Here is a 19,943-nt window from a genome sequence, read left to right as displayed (position 1 = left end):
AAAAATATAATATTTTAAAAAATTATATGTTATTTATAATTTTAAAAATAAAAAATTAAATACATGACATTTAATGAAATCAAATGAGTCTTACCAAAAAAATAAAATCTAAAATTTTTTTATTAAATATTTTTAATTTAAAAACAAAAATAAATTAAAAAAGGGCCAAAAGGGAAAAACAAAAAAAAAGTTTGATATAAGTGGTTCTCAAACATAAAAAAAAAAAAAAAATCTTTAAAAATATATATTTATAATTTTTAAAATATTTATTAAATAATTTTAAAGAAAATGTAAAAAAAAAAAAGGAAAGAAGGAAATACCTTGAAAATGCCACTCGATAGCCAAAGAAAACAGAACTGTTGACCGCACGTCACTCAAATATGTCTAAAAAAACAAAAAAATTTAATTACTTTTTTTATTAAAAAAGAGAAAAATCGAAAAGAGTTAAAAAAAATGGTATAAATAGATTCCATCCACACATAAAAATATAAATTTTAAAAAATATATTTTTATAATTAAAAAAATAATTATTAATTTTTTTTAAAAGAAAAAGCTATAAAAACAAAAAAAATATACCAATTGACGTTTGACACAATACACCTAAAAGAACAATATACTGCACATTACCAAAATTTAAGTAGCAAATAATAATGATATGGTTGATTGAATAATTTTTTTTTTTTAAGTTTGTTAATGTGACATTCAAAATCATAAAGTTATTATAATAGACTTTTTTATAAAGTTAAGGGATTAATTTACATAAAAGATTTATATTTATTTTAATAATTGATTTTAATAAATTTAAGAAATGAGATTAAATAAATTTTTTTCACATTTTCTGCATTTATTAAAATTAATAATTAATAATTTTTTATTTTTTATTTTTTTATTCAGGAAGGATATAATCTTTACAAAGGAGAAATGAGAAGGATCTTGGCAGTCCTTTTATAAATATTAAGATTTTTAATTATGAGCTAATAAATTTTTAATTTTTATTTAACGTTAATTATATTTTGTTGCCCTGAAACTAAAAAGATTTTTTAAAAAAACTTTGAAACCATAAAGTTAAATTGGCAAATTGGGGACTAAGAAGAATTGAAAGAAAGGAAGGGCAATTTGGTCATTTTCATAATATTAGGGTTTCAAAGGCAAATATGCAAAAACTATCTAGAAACTTCCTGCCTTGTTAGAAATATGAGCTAACAAAAGGGTTCTTTCATAAAATACGCCAAATATAAATCTTCCATTGCAATATTTCCAATCGGCTGCCTTCTCTTCTCTTCTCTTGCAATTTGCAAACGGCGGCCGCCCACTCTCCTGAACAAAAACAATTTTACGTATTTACAATTACCACCCTCTCATTAAACCCTAAAAAATCCCGGACTAACTGTTCTAACTGAGTCCTAAAAAACGTCTCAATCGCCAACTCTCTCTCTCTTACCCTAAAATCTCATAACCCTAAACCTGCACAAGATATATTCTTGAGGCTCAACATTGCTTTAATAAGCAGCTTCAAAAGCTGAAGGGTAACTCCTTTCATTTATTTGTCCATATGGACTTGTGATCACTTTTACAAGTAGTTTAGAGTTTTGAATTTCATGCTTTTATTGTTGAAATTTAATCCATTTTACTTATAGCATTGTTAGTTATAAAGAGTATACCTTTGCTTATTTATGTTTGAATTCTTTTTTGCTTGGGAAGTTGATTTTGATGCACAGTTATTTATTGCAGACGATTTTCAGAAATTGGGTGTTTAATGGGTAGCAAGAAAAGAGTCACCAACTCTGAGGTGGAAGTGGTAGAGGGTCAAACTGATTTAGCTACAGATAATACGGTTTCAATGCCTTCCAATAAGAAAATTAAGATGGATAAAAAAAAGGATGTAGGGATGGGAGATGGGGTTGCTGCCCCTTCCTCTGTTCCTAGCTCCATTAAACCAATGGAGAGAAAAAAGAAGCGAAAACAAATAGACAAGGAGAGGCGGCGTTCGGTTTTAGAAAATGAGGAATCTCAGCCAAAACAAATGAATGTTCAATCAACGGGAAACGATGCCCGGGAGCCTGTGGCATCTTCATCAACTGGTGGTTTGCCTGAGTTCCATATTAGTGTTTTTAAGGACTTGGCTTCAGCAGATTCTTCCGTGAGAGAAGCAGCAGTAAAAACAATGGTGACAGAGTTGCAGGAGGTGCAGAAGGCATATGATAGGCTGGAGAATAAGGACTTGGTTGAGGGTTGTTTGAAACTGGAAGCTCAAAAGGATGATGGCTTGGATAACTGTGCATCTTCTCTGAGATATGCTGTGCGTAGGTTGATACGTGGTGTTTCTTCCTCAAGAGAGGTTTGATATGCTATCTACATTCTTTGTCTCACACAAATTCATGCATTTTCTTTTTGAGGTTTTAGAACTTTGAATCTTGCATTTTGCTGTGGCATTCATATTCTCTCCTATTTTTTAATGTGCTTTCCGATGCTATGCTTTACACTTGTATGAAAAATAAATTAGTCTGAAACTTCCTTCTCTAGGACGCTTGGAGTGATCAACTTACATAGGCTTTCTATATGTAACCTATGTTATCATTTGAATCTAGTCTGACATCTAGCACCTGAAGTGCACTTGCGATCTTGCACGATATACTTGGCTATCCATAAGATAACCTAAATGGGCTAATTGTTGCTGATATATGTTTTGCCACTTGTTTTGCAGTGTGCTAGACAGGGTTTTGCATTGGGTTTGACTGCTTTGGTGGCTACTCTTCCTAGCATTAAAGTAGACTCCTTGTTGAAACTTATAGTTAATTTGTTGGAAGTCTCATCATCAATGAAGGGTCAGGTAGGTATCTTTCCCCCCTGTATATCAGATTGCCATCTAATCACGTAATGTTCAATATCTAGCTTCTTATACTGCAGGAAGTGAGAGATTGCCTCCTGGGTCGTTTATTTGCTTATGGTGCTCTTGCCCGATCTGACAGACTTACTAAAGAGTGGTTTTCTGATAAAGATACTCCTTACATCAAGGAATTTATGAGTGCTCTTCTCTCCCTTGCAGCAAAAAAACGATATTTACAGGAGCCTGCAGTTTTAATCATTTTAGAATTTGTTGAAAAGGTAATTTCTGATAAAGTAATAGGCTTTTTTCTTCAAAATGTTCTTCCTTTAGCTGCTAGAATGTGGGGGAAATTGTAATAATTCTAAGCCCATTCTAACTTAAAATCAATATTTGGACTAATTAGATTTCAACAGTTTTAATGTATTTTTAGTCATGTCAATATTAATACTAGGTAATGGTTGCAGTGGCTTCTATGTGTATCATTATAAAGAATTTTTTCAATATTCTTTTAATTGGATGGTGTAACGAGGTAACTGCTTCATATGTAGTTAATTTGCTCTTGTTTAATATTCTTTTGATTGGATGGTGTAACAAGTGCTTTTAATAGCCTTGCTTCTTTTTTTTTTTCACTTGTTTCTCTCAATTATTTTATCTTTGTGACTTCCAATAACTTTATACATCTCTTGGTTGGCAATCATCATGCTGGCAGTTCAAGTATTCTCATATGTATATATGTCTTGGCAAGATTCATGTCGGTAGTGAAAGTGTTCTGATTGCATATTATGAATGCGTTTAACATGTTAAGTACATGTTTCAGTCCTTATGTAACGCTTCTATATGTTGCAGCTGCCTGCTGAAGCATTGTCGGATCATATTCTTGAAGCTCCAGGAAGTCCTCAGTGGTTTCAAGAAGCCATTGATGTTGGAAATCCTGATGCTTTGCTTTTAGCTTTAAAAATTTGTGAAAAAACGTCCATTAACAGCAAACCATTCAGCAAACTTTTGCCAAATCCGTTCAGCCCAAGCAAACTTTTCTCTGCTGATTATCTATCCTCTATTGATAACTGCTTGAAGGTAACTTTGAATGCATCTATACACTGCAGGGGTAATTATTGAGAAAAGTAAAGTTTAAATATGTTATAAAAGTTTTTTTTTTTGTCTGTAATATGGCAGGAATCAACATTTTGTCAACCCCGGGTTCATAGTTTGTGGCCTGTTCTGGTAAATATTCTCCTACCTGATACTATTTTGCAGGCCGAAGATGCAGTATCAGTTTCTAATTCCTTAAAGAAGCACAAAAAGGGTCGTAAGTCTAGCTCTTCTGAAGAAGAAATTGCAAAGAACATCCAGTGTTTCTGTGAAGTTGTTATTGAAGGGTCCCTCCTTCTGTCATCTCATGATCGTAAACACCTAGCACTTGATGTTCTGCTTCTTCTCCTGCCAAGGTTACCTTCATCTTTTATACCAATTGTTTTGTCATACAAACTTGTTCAGTGCTTGATAGATATACTTTCCACGAAAGATTCCTGGTTGTATAAAGTTGCACAGCGTTTTCTTAAAGAATTGTTAGACTGGATTAGGAATGATGATGTGAGAAGAGTAGCTGTTATTGTGGCCTTTCAGAAGCACAGCAATGGAAAGTTTGATTGCATTACGAAGACAAAAACGGTTAAAGATTTGATGGCAGAGTTCAAAACAGAAACCGGTTGCATGTTGTTTGTTCAGAACTTGATTAACTTGTTTCTGGATGAAGGTCATGCTTCTGAGGAACCTTCAGATCAGAGTCAAACAACTGATGAGAATTCTGAGATAGGCTCAATCGAGGACAAGGATTCTATTGGAATTGTGGGGAATGCTGATTTTTTGAAAGGCTGGGTCATAGAATCCCTTCCTAGTGTTCTGAAACATTTAAAGTTGGACCCTGAAGCAAAATTTCGAGTGCAAAAGGAAATATTGAAGTTTCTAGCTGTTCAAGGTCTATTCTCTGCATCTCTTGGCAATGAAGTTACTTCATTTGAATTACAGGAGAAATTTAGATGGCCAAAAGCAACCACCTCGAGTGCTCTTTGTAGAATGTGCATAGAACAGGTCCAATCACTGCTGGCAAATGCTCAAAAGGTTGAGGAGCCACGATCTTTGGCTAATGGACTTGAGCCAAATGACCTTGGTTGCTACTTTATGCGGTTCTTTAGCACATTACGCAACATTCCTTCAGTTTCACTCTTTCGAACTTTGAGTGATGAGGACGAACAGGCAGTCAAAAAATTGCAAGAAATGGAGAGTAAACTCTATAAAGAGGTAAGCTTGATCTCTTTCTTTACTAACAATAATCAATGATATTTATATGTTTCTTATTTTGGGTTGATCTTCTATAATGAATCTAAAGTTCTCGAACAATTTATGTTGTACATGCTTGTGAGGTGGCTTTCAATTGAGTGGTTGGGGTAAGTTTGGTCTTACTGACTTGTAAATATTTTTTAACACTTATCTATGAGTTCATGGTTTATTGATGTGGGGACAATGGCTTTATCTATGGTGACCAAAAATAGAAATGTTTCCTTGTGTTGAACTATCAATCTTGTGTTTGGGAACTTGTAACTTAAGTAATAATCTTGTCTTTATCCTTCTTTACTATTTACTCTTGCAACAATATACAGCTTTTGAATGCTTAAATAATGGCAGGAAAGGAACTGTGGGCTCAGCAGTGATGCAAATAAATTGCATGGATTTAGGAACTTGCTTATCCTATTGCTACTCCAAGTGCTCCTCCGACCTGGGGAATTTTGTGATGCAGCCTCTGAGCTTATCATATGTTGTAAGAAAGCTTTTGCAGCTCCTGATGATCTCGATTCATCTGGAGAAGATGAGTTGGACAGTGATGCAGCGCCAGAATTAATGGATGTTCTTGTGGATACTTTGCTTTCCCTGCTGCCACAGTCATCAGTCCCTATGCGGTTTGCTATTGAGCAGGTGTGCAACAATGACTTGTTCAAGTGATTTTTATGTTGTGTTCAAGATCATCCATGTCTTATTTCCCCTACCTTTTTTCTGGCATTGCAATTCCTTTATTTTTTCAGTGTTACCCTTTAATATTTATAGCTGCCACTTATTGATACTATTCAGAATTTTCTTTCTTAATTAAATGTTTTCTTGATTATATTTATTTCTCTTCACAGTGAAGCTGTAGTTTTCCTGATTCATTTTATTAGCAGAACTTGGAGTTGTTTTGATTCTTAGCTAAGATACTTTCATTTTTCCTAGTATAGGTGTCTTTCCGAAATCATATATGATATTTTTTTTGGCATGTATGATTTATAGGTTTTCAGATATTTCTGTGGTGATGTCACTGATGATGGACTGCTGCGTATGTTGCGGATAATTAAGAGGGACTTGAAACCTGCTAGACATCAGGAAGCAGGCAGTGAAGATGATGATGATGATGATGATGACCTTCTTGGTATTGAAGAAGATGAGGTTATAGATGAAGCTGAGACTGGTGAAACAGGTGAGAGTGACGAACAATCAGAGGACTCTGAGGCAGTAGTTGGCGGTGAGGAGGCTGATAAAGAACTTCCTGAAGATTCTGATGATTCTGATGGAGGAATGGATGATGATGCAATGTTCCGCATGGACACTTATCTTGCCCGGATCTTTAAAGAGAAAAAGAATCAGGCTGGTGGTGAAACTGCACAGTCCCAGCTTGTCCTGTTCAAACTCCGAGTTCTTTCACTTGTGGAAATTTACTTACATGAAAATCGAGGCAAGTTTTATAGCTTTGAGTTATCTTTCACAAAATGTCAAATGCCACCTGTGATGATTATTTCTTCCAATTTAAATGTGGCATTTAAAATTGATTTTCTCTTTGTTAGTATTATGGAAGTTTAGAAAATTTGATTTTTGTGATCTAGACAATTTCATTTAAGAAGTGCTACCATCCAACTTATGTACGGCATTCTAAGAATTGTGTATTTTATGATCTTTCTAATTCAGGCAAGCCCCAAGTCCTCACAGTATACTCAAACTTGGCTCAGGCATTTGTCAATCCACATACTACAGAAGGCAGTGAACAACTTGGACAGCGTATATGGGGAATTCTTCAAAGGAAGGTATTCAAAGAAAAGAAGTTGCCCAAGAATGAATCTATGCAACTGTCTACTCTTGAATCTCTATTGGAGAAAAACCTAAAGCTGGCATCTAAACCATTCAAGAGAAAGAAATCTGCTAGCACCCTATCCCAGAAGAAGCTGTCAGCCTCTTTGAACAGATACAAAATGATTGTTTCGCTTGCTCAGAATTCAACATACTGGATATTGAAGATCATTGAGGCGGCAAACTTCTCAGACACTGAATTGCAGGGAATTTTTGATCTCTTACAGTCTATGTTAGTGGGGTATTTTGACAGTAAAAAGTCCCAAATAAAATCTGGATTTTTGAAAGAAATATTTAGAAGAAATCCTAGGATTAGCCGTCAACTCTTTAGTGTGCTGTTGGACAAATGTGGCAGTGCAAAATCAGACTTTCGACGGGTTGAGGCTCTTGATTTGGTGATTGAAGTATTGAAGTCTCAGGTTCCCATGAATTCTAATGAAAGCAACCGGGATGCATCAAAGGAAATCTTGAAAAGCCATCTGCAGAGTCTGAGTCATCTAATAGAGACGTTGGTAACAAGGATGCCTGAAAAGAAGTCTAGAAAAACTGAAGTGCATAAATTTTGTGATAAGATCTTCCAGATGATATCAACACTAGACCTATCCAAGGCTTTTTTGAGGTGTTTGGGACAAGATGCTCATAATGCTTGTGAATCTCAACTTGGTCCCGTTTTTCTCAAGTTGAAGAAGCTTGAATGAGAACTGAAAACAGATATTTGTGGAAACAACTGACGAAGGGCAACTGATTTTGGCTTGCCTTGCCTACGCTGCTTGCACGCAGTCTCGTGACTCTCCTTGCTACAACCAGCATGGCTTCAAAAAGAAGACTTTATTTGAGGAACTTTAGTGGTCTCTTCTGATTGTTGCTCAAGTCTCCCTTGTTGAGAATCAAAAACTGTTGTCAGTTATATTCTAGTTCCTTTGCTTTCTTCAAAGTGACGTCTCTGTGGGTTGAGAAATTGTTGACTTCCAGGCTTAAATTTATCCAAAAAATTATCAGTAATTTTGTTTAGCAGCCTGCTTTTATTTGTCATCTAGCTGGTTTCTCTCGCTAACGTTATAGACAATGAATTACCTGTTGTGCAAATGTTGCTTCCTGATAAAATTTTATATATATTTATATAATCTGCAGGTCACTATCGATGTTCCAGAATTGTGAGTCTTGGTAGTTATCCCGGTGTGCTGCTTTTGGTCACTGAAGATGCTGCGTTTTTACATGGAAATTAATGAATAACGATTTTATTTCTTTTATCAGGAGTATTATTATTTTGAATGATGAAATATGAAGCTTCCTCCCTCCAACCACTGTACCCACTCCACATTGCTGTCTGTTGTTGTCAGCTTCTAAAACCTTTTTGTGTGTATTTGTTGACCATGTCAACAAGGTGGTCGTGCCACCCAATACCGACTGCAAATCCTTCCGTTTCTTTTGTGCTTCTAAGTAGATATTTTCAATTTTTTATTGAATTATCAAATTGGTCATATGTTACTAAATTTTTTAATGTTATAGAGACGTCTACATACGTAAAACGCAAGAAACTCGCAAATATACAACAAAACAAGGGACTTGAAGATATTATGTCTCATCGATTAAAAGGTCGAAAAGATAGATGCAACTTTTGTTGGCCAAAAAGAACAACGGTAAATTAGTTCTAAATTGTCACTTCGAACAATTTCCAGTTTTGCAGTCAATTTTTCATCAACTCACAAGCAGCTAGGCCTGAGCACAAAGAAAGGCAGGGAAAGTAACATCGGTTCCTGATGACAAAGAGGGATTTACCATTGTTGAAATAAGTTGAATGCAATATCTTCTCGAGTCAGATGGCGACATAGTGACTGATAAGCAGATTAAAGCCTACCAGTTTTGGTATAGTAAGTTGGCCCTAGCAATTACGAAAGGCAAACCTTGAGCTAGTTTGGCGCACAGGTACCCTGTCCCATAGGCAAAAGAGCTGATAGAAATGGCAATACCTTTTTGCTTAGAGTCCGCACCATTCTGGCGTTTGTCATGTTCCCATCCTCTCGAATCTAAGGCCAGGCAGTTGCCGCCTCTCATCAATTCCTTTCCAAACTTATAATCAAAATTTGTACAGGGTTACTTTTTATTGTTAGTCTTCTCCATCTTTTCCCCTTAAAGGCTACAACAACCATTCCAGTTATAATCTCTCCTTGTTTACCAAGGAAAGATATGCACTCTTAAAAAATTGCATTTGACCCATTCCATTCCTACCAACAACCAACTAAGAAGAAGTAAAGACTAAATTGTAAATGCCTCTATTAATGCTGATTGCTTAAAATCAAGTATTAGGGTTAATACGTACAAAGTATTTTCCAACCCCACTATTTTTCCCTTCTACCTGTCTTCTACCAAATCTCAATTCTGTTCACTACATTTTCTCTACCCACTAAAATCCACATTCATTCTTCTGGCCGAGGGTGCCCCCGTTTCCAACTTCTTTCATAAATTTCTGTCCTCCAAAGAGAGCAACCACTACAATTCACACAACACACTTTAAGAAACCACCCTGTACAGCAACAAAAACAAGAAAAAAAGGGGGAAAAAAAGGTTCATACCTTGAGCATTTAATCCTACTGAAGTCCACAGCTAATTTTCAATTTGTTAGCAATGTTAGCAAAATCTACCTCATCTATATCCCCACCCAACTCATCCTGGATGCCCCAAAATCTGAGCTCACAAACTTCAAAAAACAAATAACCCATCCTTTATGCCAAAGGCTTATGACCGCGCATCATCAGCATCGGAATCACTTCCTGAAGAACTCCCAGAATCTGAATCTGCAACAATAACCTTACGAAATAAGAATTTTCCCAAAAGATTTTTTTGCTTTAGGAATCATCGTTCTAAACTTCAGAATTGAGTTGAGTAATACCGCTTGAAGATGATGAATCACTGCTGGAACTGCTTGAGCTGCTAGAACTGCTACTAGCACGATCATTATCCTTCTCAATCTCCACAGGTGGAAAACTGCTCATTGGCATTTCATCCCCAATATCTACATCTTCCTCACCAGCATCCCCTTTCTTAGGCTTCTTCAACTCCATTGGAACCTCAATCTTCTCCACAGCTACCTCTTCCTGTATTTTCCATCATTTTCCAATCAGTACAAATAAAAATTCATCAAATTCGTACAATAAAGTAAAATTAACAATTACCCATCAAGCAATCACAATGTGCTTACCCTATTGCAGTCATTAGATACCGCATTGTTTGCCATCAATGCTTGCCGCTTAATCTTGCTGACCATCTTCTTGTAATTAGTGACAAACCGATCCAACTCCCACAGCGTCTCTGTATCCATTGCCTCAATATCAAGTTCAATCTCATCCCCATCCTGCCTCAAATGCCCATTCCTCTTTTTTATAATCAGAACCACATGATCCATCTTCTCCTGTGGCAAGCTCTGCAATCCAATCCCCAACTTGTGCTTTTCTTCCATACTCATTTCCCTCTTGTTCGGATCCTTTGCCTTTGGCTTCGGTTGCTTCAATGGCTTCACTGGCTGTGCCCTTAGTGGAGAAGCCACTCTTGCCGGAGCCTGCAACTGCATCTGAGGCGGTGGTACATTTGGGTTTGAAGCAAAGCCCGAAAACCCCCCAATTTTATCAGATCTTGCCACAATTGAATCATCCCTATCAACAATAATCCTCCGCCCATCTCTTTCCCTATCTTTCTTCAACCTATCAGCTTCGCCATGATCCCAAGAACTCGCCTGCAACTCTTCCTCATAATAACCCCTTTCTTGTGGCTCTTCTTGCTCCAATTTCAAACTCAGCGGCCGGAAAAACTCCTCAAATCTCGCGAGCAACTGCTCAGCCAACACATAGACCTCATGCCCCTTAGGGTTATACAACATGGCGTTATTGAAAGTCAGCCTTATATCAGCCGCAAAATCAAACGGAGACCCATAAAAATTCTTTGCCATCCTCGATTTAACAGTGCCCAGATCCATCGGAATCTTGATTATATCATAATAATCATGAAGCCCCAATCCAACGACATCCACCGGCGAATTGAAGATGTACCCATGCTTATGCTTCATCAATTTGTTCAAGATTTGGGAACAATTTTTCATCAAATGAGCCGTTGATGCTTTTCCGTTCTCTTGAGGGTTCAATCTCTTCGATTCTTTGCTGGAATTTGAGGGCAAAGGCCGTTTGTTGCCGGAAATGTTTTTTTTGGGTACCGGTTTCCTGTTGGTGCTGGATCTAATGTGAAAATCATTCGACTCGATTCGATTCTTCAATTCACGAATCTGCTCCAACTCGGCAATTAACTGATTCTTCAGATCAATCAACGCCTTCCTCGAATAAGAGCTGATGTGGAAGCTGACGTAAGAGCCAGAGCTAAAATCATTTAGTTTCCGATTAATCGATGACGCATCGTCAGAAGCCGCGGATTGGGTCACGCCGGGAAAATCATCAACGACGTGGCCGGCAACATCGTCAGGTGGCGCCAAATGATGGTGGAATTGGCGTTTCTTGTTGAATTTAGGGTTAGGGTTTGGCTTTGTTGCTGTGAATGGAACTTTGCCCATGAATTTAGAAACACTGCTTTTCGGCTGTGGTGGCCAATTTGACTCACTTCGATTCGCTAAAACAGCCGACGCCATTAATTATCGGGAGCCGGTATGGTTCCGGCTATGGTTTCCCGATTCGAATTGACAGATTAAGACCATGAAAGAGAAGTGTGGTCAACACGCGCCACTTGAACAATCAGCACGCGCCGCCCTAACCAATGCAACCAAGAATTTAAATGCCTAAAAATTATTTTGTTTTTGAAAAAAAAAAATTTATACGTGGAAACTACGGTTTGGGATCTAACCCTTGATGAGCGAGGAACAAGAGAAGGCTAGGCTCACTTCTTAAAGGAGATGAGATCTGCCCGAAGGAGTTTCGGGCAGTAGTATGACCGTTAGATGGAGTCCTCTTCTTGATCGAAGGGTTTTAGAGATTTGGAAGGTGCCCAAAAGTGTGGCCAGCTGATCTGCAATAGACGGTTGGGATGGGAAAGTTTAGACAAGTGTAAATTGAATAGACCGTGGATTGGGATCGTAGATTTGGGTTTAGATTTGGGGTGAATTTGGCGTGCATGTGGAGTGAATTTAGGGTTTATATGGGGGTACGGCCAACTGCGTGATGACGTGGACGGGAAGCCAACTGGGTGGTCCGACTTAAGCCGGAGGCCGCACGGCATGTGTGTTCCAAACGTATAGGTGCCGATCGTGTCAACATGAAGGGTAATATCGTAATAATGTACAAATGATTAAGTATTTAATTACTAAATCACCCTCGGTTCCCAGAAAATAATATCATCATCGTGCTACAATTATTCCTTTGTCAGGTTTCAGGTAGTGCTGTTTATTATACCATAATTAAAATTATGGGAACCAAACTAATGTCGTAATTAGTGGATTATCCATCCTCAGGGTAAAAGTAGTTTTTACTTTTGATTAAATTCGGTAATTCATATATATCTATTTTATCTGGTTTTATGTTAAATATATATAATTATTATGATATAATTCATGTCACATATCAAAAATAAAATATTTTTATTTTTATTTTTATTAAATTTATATATTATTTTCATTAAAATTTAAAAAAAAAAGTTTGTATTATATTTAAAATTAACAAATTTACTTTTAACAGTGAATATCTAATCTTCAGCTTTAAATCAAATTCTGTTGGAATTTTCAGATTCATTTCCGAATATATCTATCCACATTTTTCTACATAGAATCCACTTAGTTAGCTCATTTCTAGAATGTCAACCGTTGACGAAATTATTGGAATGGTTAAAAAATGGCAGCATTTTATCTAATACAATCATTAAAAAAATGAATTTTTCTTGACACTGATTCTATTAATTTGACTGTAATTTTATATCTAATTAGTTTTTTATCTGTGCATATGCACTAAATTTTTATATTCATAATAATATTAATTTAATTTATTAAAAATTTGCATAAAATTTTTATAGATTCAAAATTTTATTTTTTATCATTTAATATTTGTATCTTTTCTCTTTTTTATTTTTAATTTAATTTATACATTTAATGTTAACATTTTTTATTTGATTTTTAATTTCATAAATTAAAAGTATAATTTTTCAAAATAAAAAATATAATTTATCAACAAAATTTTCAAATAACATTTTGACCTTCATCTTACTTTAGAAAAGTATATTAGTAAATATTTAAAATATTAAAATTTTTAATTAATTTCATTTCATAAATTCGATTGCTTAATTGGTAAAAAATAAAAATTTGCTATATAAAAAAAAGATTTACATAAAATCTAAGTATAGTAAGTATTTATAAATCTCAAAAAATTATTAAAAAAAATTGATAATTAAGATAAAATGTAATTGAAATTTAATAATGAAGCCGATCAAATGAATAAAAACAATTTAAATTGAAGACAAAAATATGATTTAAGAAGTTGAACTAAAAAAATTTTGTTAGATTTTGATCAAAAATTTTCATTCATTATATTAAGATATCAATTTATAATCACTTGTCCTCTTTTTCTTGTTTAGAGTTATATTGGGTAATTTTTTGACAAAAATAATATAATAAATTTTACCATTTTACCATTTTACTTTAAGAATCAATTTTATCACATATATTTAAACGAATGTAATTTTAACATTGCAATTTTTTTATTTGTAGGTTAATCAAGTTAAAAAATCTAATTAAACTCGACTAAGCCTTGAATATAATTTTTAAGCTTTGCTTCAACTTTATAATAATTTATTTGGAAAAATAAAATATTTTCATTAAACTTTAATTATAAAATATATTTAATAATATATGTCTTTCCTTCTTCTTACCTTACTAAAAAAGAATGGTTGGAAAGCCCTTATGCATATTAAAGGAACGTTCTTCCCAACTTACGTTTTTGGTTTGTACAATGTCTAATTAATCTGACAGCTTTAGACCAAAAAATAACAACTAATTGAATTTTGGAATATTACTTGTAAAATGGACCTCATCATTTTTCTTTAATTAAAATGGTTAATGTCATGAATTTTATTAAATTATAATAAAATATTTAATATAATAACTCAATTTAAAAAAATTTTAAAGTTTTACTTAAATTATAAATTTATTAATTAATATAATACTTACAAAAATTTTTATTTATCACGTGTTATTATTTAAATAATAAATTAATTAATAGTTTCAATATTTTATTAAAAATTCTTAAAATTTAAATATTACATTAAATATTTTACTATAAATAAAAAATCAATCATGAGATTAATCCTAATTGAAATATACATCATTTATGGCAAAAAAAAATGTATATCATTTTATCTTTTAAATAAATATTTATTACAATTAAACACCAACATTAAATCCTAAGTATATTATTTATTTATTATTTATTATTTTCAGGCACCCTTATTTCATTTCACTTTTTTTTACCATCACTTTTTTTTTACCAATTCATTATAAATATTTATTTATTTATAAAATTCGTTTCTATATATTTCTAATAATTTTTTTTAATTTTACAAATAAAACAAAAAAATTGATGCGCATTTTTTAGTTATTTTAATACATTTTAGAATGTATGTTTCGTTTCATTTGTAAAATTTAAAAATCCGTCGACAATGAATAAATATTTTTTTATTTATATTTTCGCATGTATGAAGCGTTGGTACAATCATTGGGTTTTTTTTTTTTTTTTTTGTAATTCTATCATTGGTCCTCACTCCCACAATTTTTATTCTTTTGATTTTTTTTTTTTTGGCAAATGCTAATTTGGTTCGGTCCGTCCAGTACAGTTCAGAAGGCATTTAAATTTAGTGGATGATACTATGCTTACCCACATTAAATAGAAAACAGTATGCTTTCTTTATCTTTGTTTTTTTGTCTTCCATTTTTTTTTTGTTTTTTTATGAAGGCATCTAATAATGAAAGCATTGATTATTCTAATTATTTCAGTGACCGAAAAACTTTTTTTATAAAAATAAATTAAGAATTATAAAAAAATACATAAATATATATTTTAATCAGTGACTGTTCTATGTAGCCTTATAGTGTTTAAAATGCAGGGAATCTGTTTCATGAATTTCTTTTGAGGCTTGCCTTTTCTTTATAATTGGAGATTAGAGAAGAATCATCATAATTCTTTATTTATTTATTTATTTGTTTTTAATAGATTTAATTATACTTTTGATAGTCAAATTTTGAGAAAATTTAAAATTTGATACTTAAAAAAATAAAATTTACATTTTGCACCATAAACTCTCAAATAACATATCATTTTAATTTAAATTATAATATTATTAAGTTAACTCATTTATATGATATCTAATCTATATAATTTTATTATATACATGTCATTTATTAAATTAAAAGTATTAAATATTTTGTAAACAACTTTAGGTGAATGTTACACGATAAAAAATAATTAATTGATCTTAAATAATTTTTATGATTCAGATAAAATATATATTTTTTTTAATTTTTATTGAAAAAATATATCGATAGTCTATGTGATAAACACGTAATTTAATAATATTAATCAAACATTACATATATAAATTGATATGATTGTTATAATTATAGTTTGGATTAATATGATACATAATTTGAAAGTTTATAATATAAAATTACACATTTTATTTCTATAAGTATCAATTTGTATAATTTTTAAAATTTGAAATAAAAAAAATTAACTCTTTTTAATATGGTTAGAGATTGGAATATTTGTAGTCAATGAATGTAATTTTATTTGAAAAGCACAAACTAAAGCAAAGCACCTCTAAGAAACTTAATTAAAAATAATAGTTTTCTCATTTAAGTATAAATAGACATTTTGAAAATATTATCCCATAATACACTTAAAACATGAAACAAAAATGAAAATGAGAGAATCAAATTACTATTGAGAGATCGAATGTAAAGGTGTGTTAAATGAATGTTAATGGAAGTATTTATAATTCTCAATCGGTGCTAAAAGTTTTTTTTTTTATTAATAAATATTTCTTTAGTGAAGAATCAACATTTTGAAATAAAGTATCATATCCACTTTAAGGCATTTTGGTACCCTATGCAAATTTTTAATAACTTCTTTTTAAACTTAATCATTCAAATTTCCTTTAAATAACATTAGAATCTTTTTACTTGTTTTTTTATTTCAAAAATTATTTGTCAACTTTCAAACATCACTTTCTTTAATCAAATGCAAATTATATGATTTTCAAACCTTTATATTTTATAAAAGACACCTAAAACAATTTTACAAAACATATATTTTGATGACATATACAACAAAGATGCCTTCAAATTTTGTTTGAGCCTAATTCATTTTCCAAACAAGTTGGAAAATGAAACCCCTTTTTTTCAATAAAAAGCAGTTGCTATAACAAAAATGAAATAATATATACAATTTTTTTTATTCAAAAGAGGTTAACGCTCTATTATATATGAAAATGAAGAATGATGATTTGATTTGAATTCAAATTTTAATATTTTTTTTAAAATTTTTTTTATTATTAAATCAAGAAGCGAAAGATAATATATACATACTTTAATCTCAACAAATTAGTTACTTAGAGTACATGTGAATAAGATGCCAATAGATAGGTGTTAAATATGTGTGAAAACCATATTGAAGTTACCTTCATTAATTTCCTATAGGTTTTTGTCTAAAGAAGAAACTTTAATTAATTATTCAGTAAAAGATTTGGCCGACAAATGTTTTTAAAAGTAATGTAAATATTATTTACTATAAATAATATTTTATATTAAATGCAATGATTAATTTTTAATTTGATGAATTTAATGTATTAAAAATAAAATTTTATTTAATATGATAACTTTAAAAGAAAGTACTAGGAATAAAATTTGAAACACTTTGATTAAGTGAAGAAAAAGGCAAAGCGACATAAAATTGGCGTGGCGGGATCCAAGGTTTAACTTGGCGGGATGGAACATTTCTAAGGGTAAATCAGTCATTTCGCGTACATTTCCTGGTACAGTGAGTTAATTTGGAGGTAATACCAATAATGAGTGTTACAGCGCGTCCCATCATGGGAAATGGCTAATTTGGAGGTAATGGAATGGAAAGTAGAGTTTGCGTGGGGAATACTATGTCAATCCGAGGGCAATTATGACATTACAAGACTAAAATGATAAAAAAAAAAAAACTCTTAATCATTTTAATTTTTTAAATAAATCTTTATATTTTAAATTTAGTTAAATAAATACATATTTGTCTTCAAATATGTTTTTGTTTCAAATAAGAAATTAATATATATTAAATATTTATTTAGTTATAAATTAAAATTTTATTTAAATATAAATTAAAGGATAATGATATATTTTGATGTAAATTAAATAAAAAAATTTATTTAAATGCGATTAAAATATAAAAATTTATTTAAATAAATGGATAAAATTTAAATATTATTTTGTTATTTTAGTTTTTTTTTTAATTTTTCTACACTTTTCTTTGATTAAGAATTTATTCGTATTATAATAAAAAAATCACATTCATATAATTAATTAAATAATTAATTATTATATTATAATTAAATAACAAATTAAAAAATAACCAAATAATTAAACTCACATATAATAAAATTTAAACTTAAAAACTTAAGATTTTAAAAAGTCATCTTTATCACTAAATAAAAAATAAAAAATTTATGTAAGGCTCATACAGACTTACACTAAGCTATTGCTTTTTTCAAATTTGAGTTTTTTTTCTTTTTGTTTTTTCTTAAAGGTGATTTAGAATACATGCAATTGAATAAATAACTTTAAGAACCCAAAAAAAAAAAACCATTTGTACAAGTTATTCTTTGTCACTACTTTATGAAAAACCTATAAATATATTAAATATATGCAACTCAATTGATGAAAGGTATAAACAAGATATTCTAAAATTATCAATATGTAAAATCATAATTATTAATATGGATATTTTTCACATAAAAAGGATATAGTTTGTTATTGTAAAAATATAAGTGATGTGGATTACCGAGCAAAATTAGGTATTTCAAATAAAAAATATTTAAAAAAATTTATATTGAAAATTAACCTCCATAAATCATCTTAAGATTTTGAAATGATATTTTGTCCTTACCAAAAAAATTAAAATCAATACAAGTTATTACTAGTACTCGGTAAATAGGGCAATGCCTAAAGAACTTGAATAATAACTTGTAATAGTAATATTTTTGTTTAGATGAGTGGTTTTAAATGAAAATCATAATTGAAGTATCATTTTTCAGTAGTCATGATTTTTTTGTACGGATACTGCTTTTATAAAGTTTTGGACATCACTAATTTGCTTGTTGAATTTTATTAATTCAAAATTTTTTTCAAAATCATATATATTTTTTTACATACTCATTTTCTTGAATTCTTTGAAGTATTAAATTTTTAATTTTAATAACAAGGTTAATTTCTAAAACTTTAAATATAAAATATATATATTTCGGCAAAAAATTTCGAAGAAGTTTTTCAACTTGTGTCAACCGTCCAAGTGTACCGATATTGAACAACAAGTTAACAACTTGATGTATTTAGTTTAATAAATAATTTACTTAGATAGTAGTAGTAAAAAAAAAAAAAACAATGTCGAAGGCTGAATTGAACACATTAATAGAATAAAAGAAACCTTGTTGCTTTCCTATTGTTCTTTGCTTATGCAGCCAACTTGGCACTTTATTCTCGTCTTGGTATTTAATTTTGTTCCTACATAAATCGATTTTTTTGTAAAATTTGTAAATTATGTGAAAGTGAAGGACTATATATATAAATTCACCAATAAAATTTTATAGATATAGTCTTTAACAATTTATAGCAGACTGCCTTGGACTTGGACCATTTCATTTTTCATCTTCTTGTCTTTTCATCACCACCAAGGAAAGGGTTTATCACAAATTCTTGGGAATGAAACCGCTTCTTTTTACCCTATAAATTCTTGAATATGATATTTAATTTTAAAATTTGTTAATTAAACTAACCAGAACCTGGCATTATAGCTTTAGGGTACGTGAGTATTAGTTATATAAGATTTTACGTCTGTCAAATTTATTATGATTTTAACAGTTTCTGTGTTTTATCTACTATAAAAAAATAAAAATATTTACTAAATTATATTTTTATTGTATTAATAATTTCGTGATTTATTAATAAAATATTAAAATTTTAATTTTATCGAGTTGGGTGAGGGAATAGCAGTAAGGGGAGGTGGGTATGCGTTTCTTTCTGCTACATAATTTTAGAACCTTCTGGATCAACAGTTCAACACTGCCATTAGCATTGTTATGCGACGAGAAAAGGACCCTTTTTGTGTGCATCTTTCTTTGAATAGACAGGGCAATTTAAAAAACAAAACATATAGCTAATTATACTTTTATTCCAAAAAGTACATCCACGATTTGATCAATTCCTTTCTGAATTTTCATTTATTGTGAACATTTCTTTGATGTCATTAATTCATCTTTAAGTTCATTATTACTCTTGTTCTCTCTAATCTTTCGACAGGCTAAAAAAATCCAGCTATCATCTATCGCTATAAATTAAGCTCTTAACAATTGAATATGGAACAGAATTCAGTAGATAAAGGACACAACACTGATGAGAAAGTTGATTAAACATGTGCATGTTTTACTTGAATCCTTTCGTGCTATCTCCAACAAACAAAAAGCTGAATAATTACAGGGCAATATTTTGTATGTCGGCATGCTAAAAAGAGGAGAGTCTTTTGTGGGACTTCTTGTCGCTGCAGTTTGCTTCAATTATAAGAGATTTAGAGTCATCCATATTCATGGAGCCACCTACTCTTAAGCCATCAATCCAATTTGGTACATGTTTAGAGCCTAATGATTGAATGCTAGCTGTGGATGCGGATCTTAAGTTAGGGATATTAGATGCCAACAAATGTTTCTTTTTTGTTGTCTTTTTATCATGATCAGAGGT

The 19,943-nt window shown here is 31.3% G+C and overlaps 2 protein-coding genes across 4 annotated transcripts; one reads left to right on the top strand and one right to left on the bottom strand.

The window, feature by feature from the left end:
• Positions 1-1,263: 1,263 nt before the first annotated feature.
• LOC111309052 (uncharacterized) lies at positions 1,264-7,987 on the top strand. Of its 2 annotated transcripts, XM_022907868.2 has the most exons (9): positions 1,264-1,526; positions 1,732-2,338; positions 2,705-2,830; positions 2,908-3,105; positions 3,674-3,901; positions 4,001-5,125; positions 5,510-5,797; positions 6,146-6,587; positions 6,818-7,987. In XM_022907868.2, the coding sequence occupies exons 2-9, from the start codon at positions 1,757-1,759 to the stop codon at positions 7,672-7,674; spliced, it is 3,846 nt and encodes a 1,281-aa protein (XP_022763603.2). In that variant the 5' UTR covers positions 1,264-1,526; positions 1,732-1,756; the 3' UTR covers positions 7,675-7,987. The 2 variants fall into 2 exon arrangements, with proteins under 2 accessions (XP_022763603.2, XP_022763604.2); XM_022907869.2 differs by lacking the exons at positions 2,705-2,830; positions 2,908-3,105 and having other exon boundaries at positions 1,387-1,526.
• Positions 7,988-9,226: 1,239 nt separating this feature from the next.
• LOC111309053 (transcription factor GTE7-like) lies at positions 9,227-11,829 on the bottom strand. Of its 2 annotated transcripts, XR_002692329.2 has the most exons (4): positions 10,176-11,829; positions 9,867-10,071; positions 9,550-9,771; positions 9,227-9,466 (listed from the first exon to the last, which is right to left on the bottom strand). XR_002692329.2 is itself a non-coding variant. In XM_022907870.2 (3 exons), the coding sequence occupies exons 1-3, from the start codon at positions 11,604-11,606 to the stop codon at positions 9,713-9,715; spliced, it is 1,695 nt and encodes a 564-aa protein (XP_022763605.2). In that variant the 5' UTR covers positions 11,607-11,829; the 3' UTR covers positions 9,227-9,712. The 2 variants fall into 2 exon arrangements, 1 of the variants encoding a protein (XP_022763605.2); XM_022907870.2 differs by having other exon boundaries at positions 9,227-9,771.
• Positions 11,830-19,943: the final 8,114 nt, after the last annotated feature.

This window comes from Durio zibethinus, chromosome 2 (assembly GCF_047325235.1).
Source record: "Durio zibethinus cultivar Kanyao isolate XHJ-2024 chromosome 2, ASM4732523v1, whole genome shotgun sequence".
NCBI classification, from domain to species: Eukaryota; Viridiplantae; Streptophyta; class Magnoliopsida; order Malvales; family Malvaceae; genus Durio; species Durio zibethinus.
Note: the sequence above shows the minus strand (reverse complement) of the source record. Positions and strands in the feature narration are given on the sequence as shown.